Raw genomic sequence first — 23,571 nt, 5'->3', positions numbered from 1 at the left:
CTCCCAGCCCAGGAATGGGAGGGTTCCTGATCCCTCTAGAAGCTTATGCACCCCAGAACACCTGTCCCTCCAAAGTTGGTTGCTTCTGCAGTGGACTGCATGTCCTTTATACTCGGGTCCCGTATAGACAAACAGTAGTTTCAGAACCGATTTTATTTGAGTAACTGACTGACGGATTCTCATTTGTAACCAAGATGGAATTCACAGTATGTAGTTACATTCACACTTAAAAAATATATCTCTATGTACAAGACTTTGCAAAGAGATGTAAACATACATTACTTTCCAAGTACAGACAGACCTCCCTTCTCCCGGAGGAAAGGAGACAGCCACCCAGCAAGGCAGCCCCCTCCAGACGACAGAGGACACAGAGTTACAAGCTAAGCGGGGCCACCTCACCTGCTAGGGCCACAGAGAGAAGCACTGAAAGGAGGGACAACAGCAGACGACAAAAATTCAGTCCCCAGGACAATTAGGCGCTGATGTCTAGAGGGAGCGTTGCTCCTTTCTGAAGCTATTCACTGAGCCAATGTGGCTACTTACCACCTTCACGAGCATAAGCAACCTGCGCAGGACACAGATGGCACTGAAGCACGTCAGGTGCTGCCCAGGGCACACTGCTCTCACCCTAGGGTCGGCCCCCATACTGTAACTCCCGGGCACACACAAGGGACCCTGCTGCTACCCACCCAATCTACTCAAGTTGGTTGGAAAATTCTTGTCTTTAAAAAACAGCAAAACAACAACAACGACTAGGGAAAAGGCATTCTGTTATCTCATCCAGGCTGCCCGCCCTAGCCCCCCAACGGGTGGCATGCCAGGTGGGGGGATGGGTGGGGGCACAGGGGGCTGCCCCCCAGGGGGAACAGCTGGAGGTGGGTAGCTGGCTGGTGGCAAACCCAAGCCCGGGGGAGGGTGAGGAGGGACTGCATGAGTGGGGGGTAGGCGTGGAGGTGGGGGTGGGAAATTGGGGTTGTAGGTAGGGGGAGGTGGGGGGTAGCCTGGGGTAGGGGGAGGGATAGCGGGTGGGGGGAAAGACGCTGGAGGTGGAGGAACAGGAGGTGGAGGTGGGTTGGGGGGGTAGACATGGGGGTGATAGGGAAGGTGAGCAGGTGGGCCATAGGCTGGGGGCAGGGCACCGTAGGAGGGACCCTCAGTCTTCATCATGGATTGCAGGCTCTGGTAGCCTTCTCCTGACATGTAGGAGCTGGTGGTAGACATCCCAGTCATGTAGCTGGAGGGTGGCGGGGGTGGAGGCCGATGTGGCAACGGTGGGGGCTGGTGCACAGGCGCCGGGTGGGCCGGAGGAGGGATCTGGACTTTGGGGAGGTCACTTGCCTCCACTGGACCAGCTGCTTCAGCCTCACCTAAGGCAGGAGCGAGGGGGGGCTTCCGGTCTGTAAAAGATAAGACCAACATGTCAGTAGGAAGACTCTGGGGCCAAGATGGCCAAGCAGATTTTGGGGGCCCCCTGGCAGCCTAACTATTAATGGGCTGCCATCCCCTAGGGCCTTTACAAAAGAACCAGAGGCTAGTACCGCCTCTGTGGCCCAATCAGTGTAGAGGTTCTGCACCTGAACCTTCCCACAGGCCTTCTACAATGTCCCAGGATGCTGGGTCCCCTCCCTAGTTACTAGGAACGCAAGGCATAAAATAAGCAGGCTCAGCCCAGTTCACCCCTCCTAGCACAAGCAGGTGAGGGCTTTCTGCCTGTCTGTTCCCAGAGCCCGAGCCTGTGAAATGACAGAGATGACATAAAAATCAAACACCCTGCATTCCACACAAGTGCCATTTTTGTCTTTGTTTTACTAAAAGAAAGCTCAAGCTCGCTGCCATAGGAGCGGCTTTCTTGGCCTTGAGCACGGGTGGGAACAACTTGCTGACACCTTGGCCTCCCTACATGTGCCACATCCCACCCGTGTTAAGCACAGCACTGCGGGCCTTTTCTCTGTGACTGCACGTGGACACAGAGAAAGCTACTTGGCAGCTGTTTGCTGCAGGTGTGAGCTCCACAGCTGGGGGTAGTCATATACACCCACCACCTGTCAGTACAGCCAATTGTCAGAGGTACAGGGCTCCTGAGATACACCAGCTCTCCTGCGCCCATTTCTGAAAAGAAGTACAAGTAAAGAAAGCTGTCTGGGAACCCTCCCAGCCCCATGTAGTGTGGGAACTCTATGCCCTTTCCATTGCTCTCCAGTGATTCTCAACAGTTGCTCAATCTTCACAACCCATCAAGAAGACATCCTGCAAACAGGAAGCAGGTAAGAGACTGAGAGCAACTGTTCAGATCCGGATAAACATTTTTTTGGCTGTTAGGGTTTTCTCGAAAGCTCATTTACCTCATGTATGTAGTTCAGTATTTCTGGGCGTGGCTGGTCAATGACATGTCAAGTTTACAGCATCTACAAATTCCTATTTGTGAAACTAGCAGTTTTGAAGGCTCCTTGCACAGTTATCTTTGCAGGACCCTCCAGGTCATCCCTCTAGCAGGTGGTTCCAAAAATGTTGAGCAAGTGGTGTTGGAGGCACATACCTGGTGGTGGGTGTGCTGGAGGCAATGGTGGGTGAGTGGTCTCAAGTTTGGGAATTTTAGGTGGTGGTGGTGGTTCTAAAAAGAAAAAGTGGGTTAAAAGTCACTTACACCCTCTCATGTAACAAAACCACATGGTCAGAGAGTTCTTTAGAGAAAAAAAAAATATGTATGGGCAAGGCATCCCAGGAAAAGAAAAGACAGCAGAGCTCCCATGAATCCATCAGACTCCTCAACATCAAGACTGTTCCCTGTCACAAGTCCTTCAACAACTTAAGGGGCAGTGAGCACTCACAACGGAAACAAACCCTGCATAGCAGTGTCATGGTACCAAGTCCCCTAGGTGTTTATGAGAAGAAAATTCTCAAGTCTACTTTCTCTCTCAAATACCGACTTCCAGCTGGCCATCTGTGAGCTGTGCATTAATTGAGGAGAGTGGAGATCTGGAAGCAGATGGAGAGAGAATGTGCAGGTTGGACAACACCACTCCAGGCAGGGGCAGCAGCATAACCTTAGGGCAGGTGCCATACCACCAGTCCCCAAAGTAAATTTGTGGTTACTAGAACACGCTAGAGAAGCCTGACCCTTCAGCAGGCAGGGAGCTCATGGCTGTTTCTGTGGAGGCTTTACTCCCTCCCGAGCAGCTTGCTTCTGGCCCTGCCACTGGTTTCTTTCCCACACTGCTGACCACTCTGGCCTCAGGTCACCAACACTGTCTGGATCAGAGGCCCACCCTCTCTGTGGTCCAGGTGCACTTCCCTCCCTTTCCTTGCTGCAGACATGGTTATCACCATGCAGTTCCAGGATGGCCTTGAGCTCAGGGTCTTCCAGACAGCTGGGATAACAGGCTCAGCCCGCACAAGTAAGTTAACTTCTAGGCCCCACCTCTCCTCCAGAGTCACACACTGCGTCCCTGGACCCCAAACCAGTCCCACTCTGTAACTGCCATCGTTCCCATCTTCCTCTCCCCACAGCCAGGACAATTAAAGCTGTCTCCATGACAGTGGCACACAGCTGTGTGAAAGCCACATACCTTTCTAACTGCCAAGTGAAAAAGTACAGCCTGTGTTACCAACACTTTATTTCAACATGTACTCAATATAAAATCCTATTCATAACTTTTACTCCCTCTTTCTTTACACAGCCTTGAAAGAACACTGCACTTGGGAGGCAGAGGCAGGTGGATCTCTGTGAGATCTAGGCCAGCCTGGTCTACATAATGAGTTCCAGGTCAGTTAGAGCTACCCAGTGAGAGAACTTGTCTCAAAGCAAAACAACAACAACAACAACAAGAAAACAGAACCAGAAGTAACAAACAATTTAGTGCTGACAGTCCCTCAGATGCGGCCATGTTTCGAGGGCTGGCCTGGCCTCAGTGGCTGTGACAAGCTGTACAGCGTGGGGAGCTTCCATGTCAACAGTGCTCCCCAGGCTCCCCCTTTCCTGGTCTGATGGCCACTGCCAAGGTATGTTCATTATCTTTTCACACCTAGGCATTTATACTATTCATTATCCTACCAATGCTGCCGGGAACCTGACTTCAAATGAGCTCCCAGTACTAGGGAAAGTCTGATTCTCCATGTGGCCTATGATCTTGTCTTCACCCAACTTGGGAATGCAAACCCAAGCTTTCAATACTATAAAAGGGTTCTTCACACACCAATGACACCTGCCCTGTCTGCCCTCACACTCCCAGGCTTCCTGGAGGCAAGCCCTCCCTCCAGGGTTGATGGGAGATGTCATTCTGTATGTTTCTCATACTGGTTAATAATAAAGCACTGTTGGCCAATAGGAGAGGAAGATAGGAGGGACTAGAAGACAAGGAGGAAGTAGTAAGGAGGAGTCAAGATGGAGAGTCTGGAGAAAGCAGTATGCCGCCGGCTCCCCGGTAAGAGAAAAACATAGATCAGCAGAAATGGGTTAATACTTAAGACAGAGCTAGCCGATAAGAAACAAGTAGCCGGGCCAACAATGCTGTATCAAATACAGAGTCTCTGTGTATTATTTGGGGCTGGCGGCGCAGCAGCGGGACAAGACCAGCGGTGGCGGGCGGAAAAAACCATACTCTTACACAGGGTCACGGTGAGCCAGCTTCTGTGTCTACCAGAACCACACTTGCTTATCTTGACTGTATACGTCACATGGCATGGACCACAGCCCACAGTTTCTTACCCTCAATGCCTGTCATTGGAGCTAAACTTCATTCACCTGTACCGAACTCATCCTTCTCCCAGGGAGGTGAGAAGACCTTACCACACTTTGACTTTCAGGAATGCAATGAGACTGACATAGGCATGACCCTAATTTCCTGTTCTCAAGTCCTTCAGATTCTGCTTATTCCCAAAGTAACTTGTGGAAAATAAAACCAAACCACAGCAAATGTTACAAAGGGCTTTGGCTTTCTTAAGCAGCTAGGATATGTCCAGGGAGTACCTGTGTCCTCTGGCTGCCCACAGGCTCTGTGGCCACACACTGTCTTCTAGGATGGACTCAACTCCTCTGTCACAATAAACACCACTAAAAGTCACCCATTCATGACTATACCTTCACATGTAGGGATCTCTAAGCACAAATTTTTACTTGTAATGTCTCCACTTATCAACACCTTTAGTCAAAGTACAATCTAAAAATAGTCTGGTGATGAGCAGAATTGACAGCACTCACGCTGGCAGACAATGGTAGCCAGGGGCTCTAAGATTAAAGCTGCTCTACACCTGAAAGTCTGCAGAGAAAGGAGAAACTGGAGGCCTGCTCACCTGCGGTTTTGTTCTCTTCCTTGGGTGAAACCACCTGTTAGGATAAGAAGCACAGCTGTGAATTCAGCCTAGGTTGGGTATGAAGAGCACACTAAACAGTGGCAGAACACGGCCCCTGGCAATATTCCCTGTGACCTGAACTTGCAGGGCATACTACTGGCACCTAGGAGGTCATTTCTGTTTCCTCCCATCCCCACAGAGCCTTCAGGCCCTCGGTGCAGCGAAACCTAGGGGCTTCTGGTGGGAGCTCTAGAACAAATGGCTTCCTTCCTCCCCTGGTCCCTGGTCAGACTGCTGCCATGGGAAAGATGGCGCTCCACAACCATCAAACTTTATAAACACACCACGCCACACATCGGAACTAGGTTCCAATAGACTTCAGAGCCCACTGTGGTAAGAGATGCAATGAAGACGCAGCAGAACAGTGTCTTCCTGGCTCTCTGAGGCCATCAATTTCCAGACTTCTGGATGAACAATCTGACTAGATTTTGGCAGGTTCACCTCTTGCCTTGGGTATACATGGAAACCTTTAAAAATGGGATTAGCATCAAAGCGTGAGCTGCCAGCTGCAAGCCCACTCACCACGGCACGCTTAGCCTGTCGGGGAGGGCTAGGCTGTGGGGACGGCTTCTTGGGCGGTGGCTGCTGCTGCTGCTGCTGCTGCTGGGCTGACTGCTGTGAGTCCTTCTGCTGTGGCTGTGCTGCTTCAGAACCTTGTGATGGCTGTGACTGTGGCACTTGTGGCACTTGTGGTGTAGGCTGAAGAGATGGGGGCTGCTGCAGCTGATGAGGGGTGTGATGAGGCATCTGTTGTTTCCCTTGTGAGTAAAGATCCAGGATTTGGTGGCAGATGTCTAAATGACAGCAACAATTACATTTACCACAGACCAACATTTTAAACCAAATTTTACCTAGGGGAGGAAAAAAAAAAATCGCCTCTAATTCTGAAAAGAATAAGAAGTGATCACATTTCAAAGTCTCCTAATCTTTGCTGTGCACAAAACTGGGCTCTGTTTTTAGTTCATTAAGCTCTGTGCACAGACAAAGGAAAATCATATTAGATAACCTAAAGATGCTACTGACAAACCAGGACAGCTACTGATCTTGGAAAGTCCACTCTTAAGACTTGGGGACCAAAGGGAAGGATCATCAACATTCTTAAAAGGAAGCTAGGCATGCCAGGTACCTTCCAGAACATCAACAGGGACATCTTGAACAAACTGCTCCCACCATCTCCTGTACATGGGTTTGGAGGTCCACTCTTGTATTTCAAATTTGCACAAACGTCCCGCAAGATACATTACTGCTACAGCTATGATCTCTGGCTCCCACTGCAGTGACAGGGTGGTGCAGAGACTGTATCAACAGGGAAAGAAAACCATGGTTTGCATTGTGATAGCGAACATGCATGACCAAATCAACACATAGAAATTAGATGTCATATTTACCAAGTAGGTTACTTAATTACCTACAAGGGCCATAAGTATTATATATTAAAGAAGCAAGCCTTTAAGTGCCGAAATAAGCTGCTGTACACCATGGTTACAGACTTGCTTTCTAAAGGCACGACCTGCAGCACATTTCAGAGACTGCTGTGCAATGTGGCAGACAAGATCGGGCTGTCCTCTTTGTAGCTGCGAGAACCCACACAGTGTACTGTCTGCAAATGAACTCTGGTGGTTGCTCTGCAGTCTGTAAGTCAGATTCCAGATGCTTCTCTGCAGGTCACAGAGTGCAATTGCCGGGACTATAGTTACTGGCTCATTAGGGACATTTAGGTTCTGAAATCACAAGAGACCAAATGGGCCCTAAGCAGTCCAGCATCCACTCTCATTACACTTTCTCCATCCCCCCTCACATCACACTAACGCAACAGGGTGAACGAAACCCATGTGGAGAAGCAGGTGACCTGCAGTCAGTTCTGGGCAAGTCAATTTTCTTCTATTTGGAGTTGAGGGGTTTGGACTAAATGGTCCATACACCTTTGCATCTTTTAAAACATTGATTCAATCAACAACTGAACATGCATACCTGTCATTTACAAATGTCCATGCCATTTGAACCAACTTTTGAATTTTGTTTTTATCACCTAGAAATGAGAAAAAAGAAGTACATTAACAGAAATAGTAGGAAAGACAATTCACAGGAAGTGGCAAGCATTTGCTTAAATTCTATTGTGTGCCAGCACAGCAAAGAGCTTTTGAATAGAAAATGATGACAAATGACATGGGTTCACATCCTACCTCTTGATATTCTCTACATGACCTACGCTGAACCACCATTTATGGGAAATGTGGCTCCAAGGCTAATTTTATTAGTCTATTTAAAATCCTGACTCATTTCCCTGTCTCCTATCACTTGGCAACAAGATGACAGAACCTGTTTCTGCATAAAGGAAAAGCATTAACAACTCCATTATTGCACTGTCTGAGTGAACCACGTCTGGGTACATTATACAGGGAACTTTCTATTTTCCCCTTTTGAGAAACATAATCTAAGCCCTGTCAGAATGAAAGTTTTAGAAAAACAATTGGGGATGTGGTTCCTCTTGCCTACGACATGCAAAAGTCCTAGGTTCCATCCCTAGTACTATAAAAACCAACCACAATCCAACAACAACAGAGTGACCCCCTTCATCTCCTCACCTTTGAGCTGCTTTGCGTATCTGAGTAGGAACTGGTATGGATGTTCCACTTGTAAATCAAACTTTATGGTCTGCAGTAAGATCCTCTCCAGCACCATGACTTCTTCCTACCAGTAGCAAATGTTCAAAGGGTAGATTATGACCACACTCTTAGTTCTATCTTAGCAAATGTTCTTTGCTCCTTTCTACCTCCACTTTTAACATGGGTGCACAGTGATAATCTAAAATTTCAGCAACAGGTGGACAAACTAGTCTGAGACACCCCTCACCCCACCCCCGCCAAAAAAAGCAAGAAGCAAAGGCCTTAGAGACATTATTATGGCAAATACACAAACCACCTTGGAAAAGCAGGCCTTTGAAACCTGACTTTGAAAATCTATTGAGTAAATCTATGTGTATGCATGGTGAGAGTGTGTGTGCGCCATGGCGTATATGTGGAGGTCGATCTGGTTCTCTCCACCCACCTCTATGTAGGTTTGGGGGGGTGAATGGGGTCCCTACAGTTGCATAGTCCCAAACGAAGCATCTCAAGTGGTTCCACTTTTGTTTGCAGCTTTTGAGGTAAGGTCTTGCTGTAGCTCAGGCTGACCTGAAACTCACTCTGTAGTCCAGGCTGGCCTCAAACTCCCAGTGATCTCCTCTGTCAGTATCCCACATGAAGGAATTACAGGTGTGATCCACTTTGCCAGTCTGACCTTTTCTTTATAGTAGCTTACTAAAAAAATGTAATCCCTCAGTACCTTCCACTGGATGCTGACATGAGAGGAAACAGGTGGTTCCACAGTTCAGAAGAGGTATGCACAGGGAGAGATCGTATGTGCACAGGCTTCATCATTCCCAAGCTTCACTCATTCATAAATATGCTGAACAGAGATCATTTGTTCTATCTGAAATGCCACCTCAAATCTTAGCCACATAAAGCCCCCTTTGTTCATCAATCTCTCTTTACTGCTCTATCACAATCCGAGGAGGAGGTCTAGGGTTTCCCCCTGCTCTTTACAAACATAGGTTCTGCACATCTCTCACCATGCACACCTCTATTGTGACTGGGAACTTACTGAGTACAGAGTGACTCGGGAAATGGAGACTCCCAACAGTTGTAGAGTGCTCTGTCCTCTGCAGGCTTGTTCTTTAGAGCTTTACTGTTGTATACCGACTCTCTGTTCTTCATATTCTACTTAGCTAGTGTCCTTAAACAGACATTTCCTGAAGTTGCTCACCACCCTGCCCGATGACGCCTAGACTTACAGATACTGTGGGATCAGAGGAAGCTTGTTTGGAGAAACAAAGGGCAGAGAACCTCTGATCATTAACTCTGTACAACATGAGTTCTGGGAAGAAGAGATGGTAAGTGGTTCTCACCCTGGAGCATTATGTCAAGAGATGTAGATAATTCTGACATTTAGTACTCCTCATCACATGGCAAGTCTGAAGTTTTGTACCCTGCTTTCCCAGTGGTCTCTCATGAAAGCGTTCTAAAATTTTAGGAACTTGCACACTGTAGCAAAACCTCCTTTTCTTGCCCATTATTATTATTACATCAGTGCCCGTTTCCCTGAGGCACCTGCATTCTCTAAATGTCGAAGTCACTTTTACTGAGTATGCCAGTAACTTCCAAGCTGTGGCTCTTCAGTCTAACAAAGACAGCCCCCAGGTCTACCCTCCCTGTGTGTTTCAGATACTCAGTTAATGGGGTAATTACAGGTCTCCTCGAAAACACTATCCTTTTTGTTCTTGTTTGACACAGGGTTTCTCTGTATTGCTTAGGAGCCTGTCCTTGAACTAGCTCTGTAGACCAGGCTGGCCTAGATCTCACAGAGATCAGCCTGCCTCTGCCTCCAGAGTGCTGCGATTAGTGTGTGCGCCATCAACACTGGGCCACAACACCCTTCTTCAGGGAAGCTTTATTAAGCCTCTGCTTGTCTGCGTCTCTGGGTAGAGTGCTCCCACAGCATCTTCAAATGATCTTTTATAGCATGTACCACCATAGCTAACAGTCAGGTAAATGATTATGGGATTAAAATCTATGCTGCCAGTTCCTTGTAGAATCTACTACAGCAAAGACAACACCCTGTTTTGCGTCTAGTCATAACACAGGGGTTGAAAAAAGTATCCTATTCAATATGTAAAAAATTCCAGACAGGAGCCCTGGAAGAAGAAAGGGGGAGTTGCCAGCTGGAGGCAGAGGAAGCAACACATTCAGGGAGACAGGTAAAAGCCACAATCCTCGTGGCAACACTTAGATTAATACAAATGGGATAATTTAAATTATAAGAGCTAGTTAGAAACAAGCCTAAGCTAAGGCTGTTTTCATGATTAATAAGTCTTCATGTCATTATTTGGGAGCTGGCGGGACAGAGACTCATTACATGTGCACACAGGTATTTTGCTGGGAAAAACCAGTTGAAGCATAGCTAGTACTGAAAGTCCCCCAGCTAACCACTTTATTTTTCTTGAATACTTACACGGCCAAAGCAATCATTTCGTTTCTGCCTAGGGAAAATTGTCTTTCCTGACATCCTTGTCCTCTGATCTGTGCCTCTTAGCTCTAATATCACCTCTCAGAGACTGTGCATGACAGATAGGAAGGGAACAGAGCTGCTCACTTAGTCCTCCCTTTCCTATTTACAGTGCTGAAGGTTCAAAGCACCCACAACAGTACACAGTAGCTACTATTAGATACATTTGCCCCATAGTGGTCACAGATCGGTAACATCTTCCCCTAACCCATCTTGGCTACAAAGATTACTTGCCCTGCGGCTAAGGCTTGGCTGAAGCACATGATTAATAAAATGAAGGACATAAGACCTCACCGCTCTGTAGAAATCTGATGTCCACGGGCATAGAAAATATTCTTCATGGGCTTATTTTTTAAAAAATAAAACTGTATTTCTGATTATTGTTAATGTAAATTTAGAGTAGGTTCAAATGTTTATAAACAGGGTAACATATAATTAAATTCAGGGTCAGGATGATCCACAGTGACAACCCTTACAAAGCATTAGTGTTAGTCATAACCACAATATGTAGCTGAGTATTCTGGACCCTGGTTAGTTCTGTAAAGCTGTAAGGAAAATGGCTGCATGTTTTATACACACATATAAATGTTGCTGGAAAAAGAGAAGATAGCTGTTATGAGATACTACAAGATAGTTAAGAAAGGTAAGACTGGTGGGCGAGAGAGCACAGTGGGTAAAGGTGTTTGCCATCAAGGTTAACAACCTGAGCACAGCTGACCTCCACACACGCATGCCCCTTGCCTCCACACCAATAAATAAATATAACTTGGAAAATTTAAGATTCCTTGTAGAACATTAATTTGACCTTTAGTGGACAAGTAACTTGAATGTCTTTGATCAGACAGACAGTCTTGGCTTGCGTGGTCTTACAGGTGAGATTAGAAAAAGGTTATCTGCATGAGTAGTTGGTAAAAAATCTAGAGCACAGAGGACTTGCAGGACCCAGCAAGTACACAGTACCACACTGTGATAGTAGATACTTATCACATTTATCCAAACTCACAGAATGTATAAAATCAATGTTTGAACCTTGAATACTAGGGTTGGGGGATAGAGGTGTATCACCTCTAACAAACATTCCGTTCTGCTGGTAATAGGAGAGACTGTGTGTTGTGATGAAGGAGTGCATGATAACTCTTGGTACATTCACATGATTTGGCTGTGAGGCTAAAACTGACCTAAAAACCAGTAAACTCTTTGACTGGCCATTGTGGTCCATGACTATATACAATTCCAGAACCTGGAAGGTAGGCTGAAGCAGGAGGACCGGGGGTTTAAGATTATACACTGCTAGACCCTGGTTCTAATTTAAAAAACAAAACACAACTAAAACAACAAGACAACTTTGGAAAAATGTAACTCCCAACTTATGACAATGTTATTATAAAGGTGACTAGCAAGTGCTGTGCGGGTTAGACAGGGCACTAGGTGGGAGCAGAGGTCCCGAAAGTGGCACCGTCATATAATAAAAATGTGCAGTTATCGTAACATTATTTTCTGACACTAGCAGGGCCTGGGAGAAGACAAGACAGAGAGCTTGAGCAGTATCAGTCTCTGGAGATCTAAACGTGTTACAAATATAGTACCTTGTACATTCTTAAGAAGCTAAGACACAGGGCAGTCAGATGAGACTCAGCAGGTAAAGGTGCCTGCTTCCAAGGCTGACCACCTGGGTTTGATGACCAGATGGAGAGAACCAACTCCCTTAAGTAGTCTTCTGGCTTTGAAAGGTGTGCGCACACACATGTATGTGTGAGATATTTGATTACAGTGTGTAAAGAGAGCTCACTGTGACTGGTTTAATAAAAAGCTATATGGCCAACAGCAAGGCAGGAGGTATAGGCTGGACTTCCAGACAGGAGCCCTGGAAGAAGAAAGGGGGAGTTGGAGGCAGAGGAAGCAACACATTCAGGGAGACAAGTAAAAGCCACAATCCTCGTGGCAACACTTAGATTAATACAAATGGGATAATTTAAGTTATAAGAGCTAGTTAGAAACAAGCCTAAGCTAAGGCTGTTTTCATGATTAATAAGTCTTCATGTCATTATTTGGGAGCTGGCGGGACAGAGACTCATTACATGTGCACACAGGTATTCATGCTAAACAAATACAAATGTAACAAAGAAGAAAACACAATAGTACATGTCTTCTTGGGCCAGAAGCAAGCCAGCTGGGAATGGGAGTCTGCTGAATCCACTGGACATGCTACCATTCTCAGAGCTCTCAGGTGCTGTCCTGCACAACAGGAGAACTTGGCAAGCCTAGGCCATATGACCTCCTCTTACAAAGCCAGGAAGGCTTTTCTCTAAGGTCCTCTCAGGAACCCAAGAATTGGCAGGCACAGTAGCTAGAGCTCTTGCTAACACTCCAGGTGGTTAAGATCTGAAGGCAGGAAGTTTGGGTTCTTACCTTTGGGTCATCTCCAAACTGGCCAAACTGGACATCATTTAATAAGCTACGAGCTGTTTTGATGATATCTTTACATTTTTTTGGCGTTTCCTCTACTTTCCCAGCCAGAAAGAGACAACAAGCTCCTGTTACCTAAAAGGAGAATAAACACTCTTGATTGGTTAGCACAGGTCCCATGGGACAGCATGAGAATATACTGATCTTACAGTTAGCCAGTCGTCAGTCTCCTATCCACAGCTCATTGCGAATATCCCAACACTCTGAAAGCTGGAAGGACATACTACAACTCTAAAAACAAGTGGCTTTGTTAACCAATTAAAGTTCATGGTATTCAGGTTGTGGTGTGTGTGTGTTTGCCTAGGATTCATGGCACCTTGGGTATGAGCCCCCAGCCTGCAACAAAAAAAGCTTTCTCCTGGCACTTTCTCCATTCGCATGGTCCACTTCCTAGATATAATTTATATCCCCCTTAAATATCACAGTCTTGTCTGTACACCTAAGTTATGGCTTTACTTAAACCCAAGTTTATCTTGGGAAAGATAAGTAAATGGTTATCTAAATTATAGTAAGTCTGTGGTCCATACTGATCCCTCCCAAAAAAACGTCAACAAGGTTAAGTGGAAAAAAACAAAATTCAAAATGGAATTGATTTATGTGTAGCAATTACCACATCAAAACAAACATATTCTGGAAAATAAGATGAAAAGACCCATTAGCCAGTAGAGATAGCAGCATGTGAGAGTCACACTTACGTATCGTGGGAATTGCTTGAAGGAATGAAACATATAGAATCGATGAAAATAAATGATTCCAGTTGCCAGGGTGTCATAGTGTCTGTTGTCTGGTTAAGGCTTTGTCTAGGAACGGCTATAAGTTATGTTCTTAGCTAATTCAGAGAAGCAATAAAGATAGACAATATCAACAAAATCAGCCACCAAGTAAACAGGTGGGAATCAGGGTATCAGAATTCTAGTGTCAGACTGAGAACTGCCAAGATTTGTAATTTAGCAAGCCATAAGAAATGCTTGAGATATTATCTTACTGGGGCTGTTTTCTTCCTCAGTAGCCATTTGCTCAACAGCTGAGTCAACACATTTAAATAAGACAGACAGAATCCCTCAACAGCCAATCTGACAACTTTGATATCAAAGGCACCGAAGACCTGTGTTAGTGCAATCTGTCTACGGTAGCTAATCTTATTCTTGGTGGTAAAGAACTTATTCATAACAAATCCCACAGAGACTCAGGATACAACCCCAAACGTGTGCCCACATCAAAGATGAAGCGAGCCCCCTCTCGGCGGTACCGGGCCTCAGTGGCTGGATCAAGTCCTTCAAGTTGTGAGGGTGTATGTGCCAAGTCCTTCTTATCCCAGTACCAACATGGTTTTGTGTGGTCCAGGTTTGCTGATGTGACTGAAGGGCTTGAATTTTCTTTGTTCTCCTTCATTTATTGAAGTAGACTTGTTCTTCCCAAAAGGGCTTCTGGAATGTTACAATCCTAAGAAGAAAAGATACAAAAAGAATGCCACACTATTAATTCTAATCATAAATAATCCTCAACCACACAACATGGCTGACACAGGATCCCCTCACCCCCCCCCCCCCAAAACATGATTAGTTAAAAGTTCAGGGTACCCTCTCCAAAGCCAATTTGACACACATACACTATTCCAGTACTGATAAATCTGAGTTAATGTTGGTTTAGCACAGCATTCCATACTGTGCATTCTAAAGGGTTAAAGCTAAACACAACTGTGGAGGAAACTAAGTATGCCCTGCTTCCTTCCTGCCCTTTCTTCATGGACATATAACCTCTGCTGCTGGTTTAGATTCCATTCGTCAGTACAACCTGGGCTTGTCTGACACACTATGCTCATATTACCCAGCTCTACGATTAGCCCCTATTGGTCAGATTTCCCAGTTTTTACTTTACTTGATTTCACTTAAGAATGTCATAAGACTGTCATAGGAGTTATTTAATTTACACCCACACAAGTCTCTGAGCCATGCAGCTGTATGGGCAGGAGAGGGTCCATGAGGAAGCATCTCCTTTAGATCCTTCTAGTTTCTACTCCCTCGTACCCCTCCAAAAGTCCTAGGTTGACAGAAGATGGAAACAAGGAGTTTACCCAAGGGCACAAGTCAGTACCTTGTAAAGTGGCTCCAAAGCAACTTTCACCCTGGCAGCAGAAAAGTTCCAAATGAGGGAGTGGAGTCAGGCAGCCAAGTGAGCAAAAACCTAGTTTCAGGCTCAGGCCAGAGGCCCACCCTTGCATCTAGGGGCTACCTTCTTCAGGGTGGTATCATTTCTGGTGGGAAAGCTGACTCAGTAGGGCAGAGCACTCTGCTCTTGGCACCTGGGCTGTTCTAAAAGGAATCTAATCTTTCCTCCAGCAGGAGGAATTAAGCAGCGGAGAATGCATCTGTTTGAGCCTGTAATTTACCTGCCAGTGTGGGGACTGATTGGTGACACTGAAATACCCTTCTCCCCTCTGAACTGGCAAAAACCTGAAAGTTTAACAACTTAATGGCAAAGCTGGGAGAAGCCAGTGGTCTCCTAGGTTGCTGGTGTGAAAACAAAATGGTACAACTATTGAGAGGAAATTGGCAACATTCAACAGAGATGGATGCATTTTGCTCTTTGACCTAGCAATCTCACAGCTAGGAATCTTCCTGGATACACCATCCCATTGTGCAAGCATATGCACAAATTGTTCACTGCAGGGTTATTTGCAAGGACAACTCACAAATAGTAGAAAGAAAAAACAGGGCCTGGAGAGATGGTTAAGAGTACTGGCTGCTCCTCCGGAAGACTGGGATTCAAGTCCCAGCACTCACATGGTAGGTAGCTCACAACTATAACTCCAATTCCAGGGGATCCATCCAAAGTCCTCTTCTGGCCTCTTCGGGCACTGCATGCATGTGGCGCACAGACACACATCCAGGCAAACATTCACACACATAAAATAAAAATAAAGTATCAGGGGTGGGGGTGGGGTGGCGGGGGAAGGTTGACTGTATGCTAGCACTGGTAATAGCTATCATTAAAAAAAGTAACTTTACCTTAAAATGCTCAAACTCAGTACTGCTAAGAACTTTGCCACTGTGTACTTTGTGATGGGATGTGAGACTGAATAAACACACCTGTCTACACAGTATCCTTGCCTTCCATAAGCATCACCTGTACCTGACCATGCCTTTAGACCCAACTGCCAGCTCACAGTAACGTGGTGGTGGGGGGATCAAGTTAACCGGCATAAGAGTCATTAACCACATCCCAAGGTGGGGTGCTTGACAAGAAACATCATTTGGAGGGTGGACATGCTGGTGCACACCTTTAATCCCAGCAGTCAGTAGGGAAGATCTCTGTGAATATAAGGCTGGCCTGGTCTATACAGTGAGTTCCAGGACTATATAGAGAGAGACCCTGTCTTAAAAAATAAATAGGGGGCTGGAAAAATGGCTCAAACAGTTAAGAGCACTGGCTGCTCTTACAAAGGACCCAGGTACAATTCCCAGCACCCACATGGCAGTTCACAACTGCCTATAACTCCAGTTTCAGGGGATCTGACACCCTCACACAGACATACATGCAGGCAAAACCCTAGTGTACATTAAATAAATCTTAAAAAAAAAAAAAAAAAGGACATGACTTGGGTTCTTTCAAATGTAATATTATGAGAAAACAAAATAACAGAATGGGGTATAGTAAACAAATACAGTGTGTAAGCCTTAATTAAATGCTGTTTTTATTACGCTATAAAAGAACATTTGAACATTTAGGGAAACATAAAATGTGGACTGTATAGAGGGTAACAGAATTAGTGTGATCTCTTAGGGACAAGAACACGTCACATACTTTCAGTACAAACACACAACAGCCACATGTGTCAATGCTATTCATAGATTAACAAGCAGTAGCTGTGCTAGTCTCTGTCACAATCATGAGTTAGGGAGGGAATCATCTCAGTTTAGGGGGCCAAGAGGAGTCCTCACACTACACCGGGACCCTTCAGTAGGCAAGGACACCGGCACACGTGTGCAGTGCTTTACGACTCAAACACTTTCACAGAATTGCAGCATACAAAGGAAAAGTGCAGGTCTGGTGACTGCCTACCTCCAGAAGCTCTCCACAGTCCTCTCCTAGTCATCACCCCAAAGACACCCACAAGCTTTCCCTCCATCCTTCAGTTTTGCCTTTAGGACTGCAGTGGTCCAGCAACATGGTTTTACATGCTTTCTTTTACTCAACACGGGGTTCATCCCTATCATATAAAGCAACTGTAATTACTGTATTACAGTGACTCAAGGACACTGGCAATGTCTGGAGACATTTTTGGTTAGGAGAGTTGGGTTACTACTGCAACTAGGAATGCTGCTCAACAGCCTACAATGCAGAATCGCCACCTATGAGGGGCGTTGGACATGTCTGTGCGACACTGACGAAGGGCTGCAGCATGGTATTTTTAAAAACTTTTATTATTTTTCATTATTATTAGTGTTGTTGTTGGTGGTGTATGTATACACAAATACCTGTGAAGACCAGAGGTGTGAAATCCCTCTGGAAGTGAATTCATGTCTTCTGCAAGAGCAGAGAGTGCTCTTGCCACTGAGTATCTCTCCAGCCCCACTGTGCAATAGTCTGTTCTATGGCTTTAACACATTTGCCTTCTATTGTAGATGAACATTAGAAACGTTTCTGGGTTCAGATATCAATCAACTTTCACATCCATCTTTGAGGAGCAAAAGGCACCTGGCCATCTGGGAATTAATGTCTTAGCGCTTGTTCATTTACTGAGTGCATTTATTCAGGCCCAGTATTTGGGAATTGCTACTCTGGAGTATGGGGACCTGACAGGTCTCTATGCACTATGCATTTACACATTTGCTGAGCATTTCCCATGAGCCACACCTCAACAGTAGAGCAGGGACACAGTCAAGCTTTATTCTTCATCCCATGCTCACATTAGTGGGAGAGACAGAAACGAAACAGGGAGGTCAAGAGAAAGCTGGTTTTGCTGAGGGGAGAGGAATTTGACTTTGTAAATAAAAAGTTTGAAGAACCTAAGATATTTCTATGGAAACATCTACCTGAAAAGTCAGCCTGCAGAAACATGCAACATCACTATCTACATAAGAACTCACTTACATGGAATTAACAGAGGAGCGGGAAGCAAAACAGGCCCAGGGAGAGCTTTGATGAACTTTAGGAAGAGTCGCCATGAGCAAGAGAGGGAAGGACTGGTGCAGAATTAGGAGTTTTCATCTTTAACTCCACAAGAAATGAAGGAGAATCAGGCTGAAAATAGAGGTAGCAATCAAGAGTGACAGACACTGAAGGAAAATTAAAGGACAAGAGTCAAGGTATTCAAGGGGCTAGAGAGGTGGCTCAGCAGTTAAGGGCACTGGCTGCTCTTCCAGAGGTTTTGAGTTCAATTTCCAGCAACCACATGGTGGCTCACAACCATCTACAATGGGATCTGGTGCTCTCTTCTGGCATGCAGATGTACATGCTGATAGAGCACTAATACATTAAAAAAAAAAAAAAAAAAAAAGTCAAGGTATTCAAATTGGCAGTGAGTTAAGAACACTGAAAAGGGACTCACTGTGGTGATGGTCACTTATCTTTGAATATAGTAAGAACGACCGATTTGTACACTTTAAATATTTAATATTGTTTGACATGAATTATAGCTCAATAAAGTACATTCAAACACACAGAAAACATTCTTAGAAGTGGAAAGAGGCACTAAGAAATGAACAAACTATGAAATAGCTATAAACGTTTTGTTGTTGTTTTCTTCCCAGCATAAAAAAGAATATTTACAGTCAGGAGAAAACTCCTACATGATGATGAATAAGCCAGAGGAAGGGGCAAACTGGCCGAGGAGTCTAAAAAGAAAAGGGAGAAAACCCAAAAAGCAACACAGAAAGGAAGCAGCTCTTTCCCCGAGGAGGGAAGACTGGAGGAAGATGTGACAGGCGATGTTAGCAAGGAAGAGGGTCTCAGAGCAGCAGAGTTGGGCTGATCAAGGAACCCAGTGGGGAGATAAGGCTGGAAAGATCTCAGAACACACATGGAAAAACCATGCTCGTTCAGTCTATGGTTGATGTCACTGGTCACATTTCATACCAACAGTGCACCTAACAGCACTAACTGGACATCCACAAATTCTCTTCATTCATTAATGAGACTAGCATCAAAAAGTAGCCATTCACAGAATTCTTATTTGTGGCTGGAGCCAGCTATGTAGCTCAGATTGGCCCAAAACTCATAATCTGGTATCGCAAGTGTGTGTACCACCAAAACCCCTCTCCCCCTCTTTTTTTTTCAAACAGGGTCTCTGTCTACATAACCCTGGAACTTACTAGACCAGGCTGTCCTCCAACTCAGAGACCTGCCTCTGCCTCCCAAGTGCTGGGATTAAAGGCACGTGCCTCCACAACTTTTTTTCCTGTTGTTAATGTCACTTTATTGTACATTTAATTTCAAAAATTAAATGAGAGAGTGATAGACAGAGAGTTTTGAGTTGGTTGGCTATGAGGCTATGATCCAGATACTTTGTAGGTTACAGCTCAAAATTTTTCAGCAACTATGTCACACAATGTTTTCTTAGTCCTGGAATTTGTTACTGAGAATTTGAAGTTAATGGGGCCAAAGAGACAGCAAGCAGCATGTGGAGTTAGCAAGTAGATTATGCAGAGGTCTGATTTGCTGATTCCGTCAAAGACACTACGCATCCTCAATCTGCACACTACTTTGTTTCTATGCAACACTGCATTGCAGAACACTTCTGCTTTTACAAACTCTGTGGAGCTAAGGACATAGCTTACTGGTAGAACATTTGTGTAGCATGCCAAGGATCTAGGCTCAACTCTTAGCATTGCAAAGAAAAAGACCATCTCAGTGTCATCTAGCATGCTACTTGTTTTTACTACATTGTCTGCGTACACTTCTTTTCTTGAGAAGCACAATTCTTTTAAAAAAGATTTTCACTTATGTATATGCACATGTGTCTGTGTGTGGGCAAGTGCAGAGGCCAGAGGCTGGAGTTAACAGGAGGTTGTAAGCCACCTGACTTGTGTGCTGGGAACCAAACCTCTGCAAGAGCAGTATGCATTCTTTCTTCTTTTGTTTTAATACCTACATTCCATAGGGAAAAAAAAATTTATTTTATGTGTATGGGCATTTTATTTGCATGTGTGTCTGTGCACGATGTGCATGCTTGATACCTTTTAAGATCAGAAGAAAGTGTCAGATTCCCTGGCATTGGAGTTACAGACATTTGTAAGTCACTATATGCATGCTCAAAATTGAACCTGGGTCCCCTAGAAGAGCAACCAGTACTCTTAACCAGATTCAGTCTTAACCTCTGAACCATTGTCCTAGTAGGGAGAACACATGGTTCTTAAATTCTTTGTTTGTGATTCAAATATTAGAGTAAGAACTAGAGTCCAGTGGCTTACCTCTGAGGATCTTTCTTCAGGCCAACATCAACCTGCCAATCAATAAATCTGGTTTAGTAATATGAACACAAATCAACCTAACTGTAACTTATTAAAGGTATACGTACTTCTTGTACCTACTAGGACACAGAGTATTTTGTCCTCAAATGAAACCTAAATGTACTTACATCCAGCAACCCACTATTTACTACAGTGGGACAAGCTCTGTATGTATGTCTGTGAGGGTGTGGTCTGTGTGGCAATATGTAGAAGCCAGAGGACAACATAAAGATGTCTTCATCAATAGGGCTTCTCACTGAACCTGGAGAACAGTTTCAGCTAGGTGGGCTGGCCAGCCAGACATGCAGCAGCATCCACCTGTCTCATAACACTGGCAGTACAGGTGTACCACGAAGCCTAGCTTTTTCTATGGGCGCCAGGGGCCTGAACTCTGGTATTCATGCTTGTATAGAAAGCGCTTTACCCACAGAGTCATTTCTCCAGTCCCATATTTTTGCTATCTACGTTTAGAAAGATTGTTTTTATTTACATGTGTTTGTGATACCTGTGTATGTCATATGTGTGTAGGTTCCAGTAGAGGGCACTGGGTTCCTTGTGGCAGAGACTCTAGGCTGCCAGGAGCTGCCTGCTATAGGTGTTTAGGAACTAAGCTCACGTGCTCTGAAGGAACAGCAAGTACTCTTAGCTGCTAAGCCATCTCTCTAACCCTAGTTCCAATCTTTCACCCAAAAGAAATGTGATCTGCATCACTTTGCTTTTGCCTTTCTGAAGTCTGACCATTCATCAGTTCTTACATTAGAGACAGCTGATGTGTACTCTAAGAAAATTCCAGCATACCAACCTCTACTGTAGTTCTCCCTAACTGTCTATGTAGGAATTCTCAAAAGCTCTGAACAATGTTACAACGTTGAAATTACTCTGTATGTAAATGTTATCTAATTTATCTGATTTAAAGAATACCAATTTGGCAGAATGGTGGTGGCACACACATTTAATTCTAGTGCTCAGAAGGTAGTGGCAGGTGGATCTCTATGAGTTGGAGGCCAGCCTGGTCTACAACCTGAGTTCCAGGACAGGAACCAAAGCTACACAAAGAAATCCTGTCTTGAACCCCTTTCCAAAACAAACAAACAAAAACCCCAAGCCCCCAAAACAACGAATTAGATTTAACCCAAATAGGTATTCTTAAAAAATTCTTCAATCTCTTTGAATTTAATTCCCTTGGACTATCCTTACCCAAGTTTAAAGAACACAAGTAGAGAATTCTTTTCTTCTTTTTTATATACTCAGTGAACTCACTGCATTCAAGCATCATTTCCTAAAACAAACTCAACACTTATGTTAAAATCATGATCAACTAATAATATGCCTGAATAGTACATCAAAATATGTAAATACCAGACTAAAGGAGAAACTCCCTAAAACCAAGTATACTCACCACAGGTGATTCTTTAGCAAACAAGGATCTTGGCAGCACTAAAAACTTTCATCAAAATATTTATCAACACCACTAAGGCAATACCCATCTATTCTAATTCACTCAGCAAATATAGTTTTGTTTTTGTTGTTGCCATTTTTGTTTTTGTTTTCAAGACAGGGTTTCTCTGTGTAACAGCCTTAGCTGTGCTGGAACTCAATCTGTAGACCAAGCTGGCCTAGAACTCACAGAGACCCCCTGCCTCTGCCTCCTGAGTGCTGGGATTAAAGGCGTTCAACACTAAGTCTAAGTACTGGTGCCTGAAATCTCTACACTTTTATGGAAATCATTCATAGAAATGTGTAATGTTTTTTTTAAAATATATATCAAGATATCATCAAAGTTATGTTTGTCTTAAAAATCTAAAAAGCCAGTCTTTAGCCCAGAATAGTGGCACATGACTTTTTAAGTCCAGCACGCTGGAGGCAGAGGCAGGATCTCTTTGAGCTGGAGGCCAACCTTGTTTACACAAAAAGAGCTCCACACAAGCCAGGATTATGTAGGGAAACCTTGTTAGAAAAAGAAAAAAGGAAGAAAGAAAGAAAAAGAAAGGCCAATCTGTAGTAACTTAGAATCTGGTTGTTTCTAAAACCGGATGACTTACGGAAAGGTCCGTTTTATCGGCAGTCCAAAGTTATGAACACCCCCAAGTAATGCATGTTAAACTGTTTAATTTTTTTTTCAGAGAAACACATAGATGCATTTTGCAACTGACTAAAGATCAATTCCCCTAACAAGCCAAACCAATGACCAGGAGAGAACGGTGTCTGGATAAGAACGAGTCTAACTGAGGAAGCCCCCTTTCCTTCATTCCTAGGCTTACTCTTGTTCCACGGTTCAAGAGTCATATAGAATCACCTCCAGAGACTCGGTTCTAATTAACAGAGGGATCCACACTCCGCGAGAAAGCAGAGACGCCTGGGCCGGTCTGCGGCGGGGTACGTGCGTGGTGGGAGCCCCTCCCCTTTTCCCTCACCTGCTAGGACGCCCCCCCCATCGCAACCACCTCCCTCTGGGAGGCCGGCTACCAGTCCTTGGCATTTAGTGTCGCACCCCAGGCCGCAGACCCTTCACCCAGCGTCGCCTGCTAATCCCAACGTGCATCAGGGGTTGGGGGAAGGAGGGCGGCGGAATCCGGGAAGTGGGACTCTCCCACAGAACCCAGGAAGTTGGACATACCCTGTTCGGACCACCAGGTGCGCGGAAGGCGAGCGGCGCTGCCCGCCGTCAGCTAGATACTCACCCCTCGCCTCAGGCAAACCCCTCAGCGACGTCTCTCCTTCCTGACGGCAGCCATCTTGGATGCGGAATGTCGGGCCGCTACGTCATCAGCCTGCGCCTCGTGGCGCTGAAAGCGACTGGAGGGCCGGCGAAAGTCAGGTGCCCGCCAGCCAATTAGAAGAGAGTAAAGCTCAAAGAAAAAGAAGTAACGAGTCCTTCGTCACCTCTCCGCCTACCCTGTGGCCTGTAAGGGGAAGAGGGCCGCTCGAACTGCCCCTCCCACACGCCCCGCCCTCAGGGGGAAAGGGAGTTCGGGAGCAACCGAACCTGTTAACGGAACTTAGGCCTGAAGGCGGAGCCAGCGCGCCCGTCGTTCAATCACGACGCCACCATGAGCGGAATCTAACCAATTGGGCCCTTGAGCCTGGCTCCGCCCCCGTTGCCGTTGTCCAATGGCTGGGCAGTACCCTGGCTGAAGGGCGCTGGGCAGCGGGGCGGGGCCGCGCCGAGGCGTGTGAGGTACTGGCCAATGAGCGGCGGCGG

General features: G+C 45.4%; 1 protein-coding gene across 2 annotated transcripts; it reads right to left on the bottom strand.

The window, feature by feature from the left end:
- Positions 1-756: 756 nt before the first annotated feature.
- Ccnk (cyclin K) lies at positions 757-23,267 on the bottom strand. Of its 2 annotated transcripts, XM_051196578.1 has the most exons (12): positions 23,051-23,267; positions 20,331-20,362; positions 14,114-14,361; positions 13,614-13,695; positions 12,862-12,993; positions 7,935-8,040; positions 7,321-7,378; positions 6,476-6,645; positions 5,872-6,143; positions 5,290-5,323; positions 2,537-2,611; positions 757-1,397 (listed from the first exon to the last, which is right to left on the bottom strand). In XM_051196578.1, exons 3-12 carry the CDS (start codon positions 14,308-14,310, stop codon positions 772-774), a joined length of 1,752 nt encoding a protein of 583 aa, XP_051052535.1. In that variant the 5' UTR covers positions 14,311-14,361; positions 20,331-20,362; positions 23,051-23,267; the 3' UTR covers positions 757-771. The 2 variants fall into 2 exon arrangements, with proteins under 2 accessions (XP_051052535.1, XP_051052536.1); XM_051196579.1 differs by lacking the exon at positions 20,331-20,362.
- Positions 23,268-23,571: the final 304 nt, after the last annotated feature.

Source organism: Phodopus roborovskii, unplaced genomic scaffold, assembly GCF_943737965.1.
Source record: "Phodopus roborovskii unplaced genomic scaffold, PHOROB, whole genome shotgun sequence".
Taxonomy (NCBI): Eukaryota; Metazoa; Chordata; class Mammalia; order Rodentia; family Cricetidae; genus Phodopus; species Phodopus roborovskii.
This window is presented reverse-complemented; position numbering and strand designations above follow the sequence as displayed.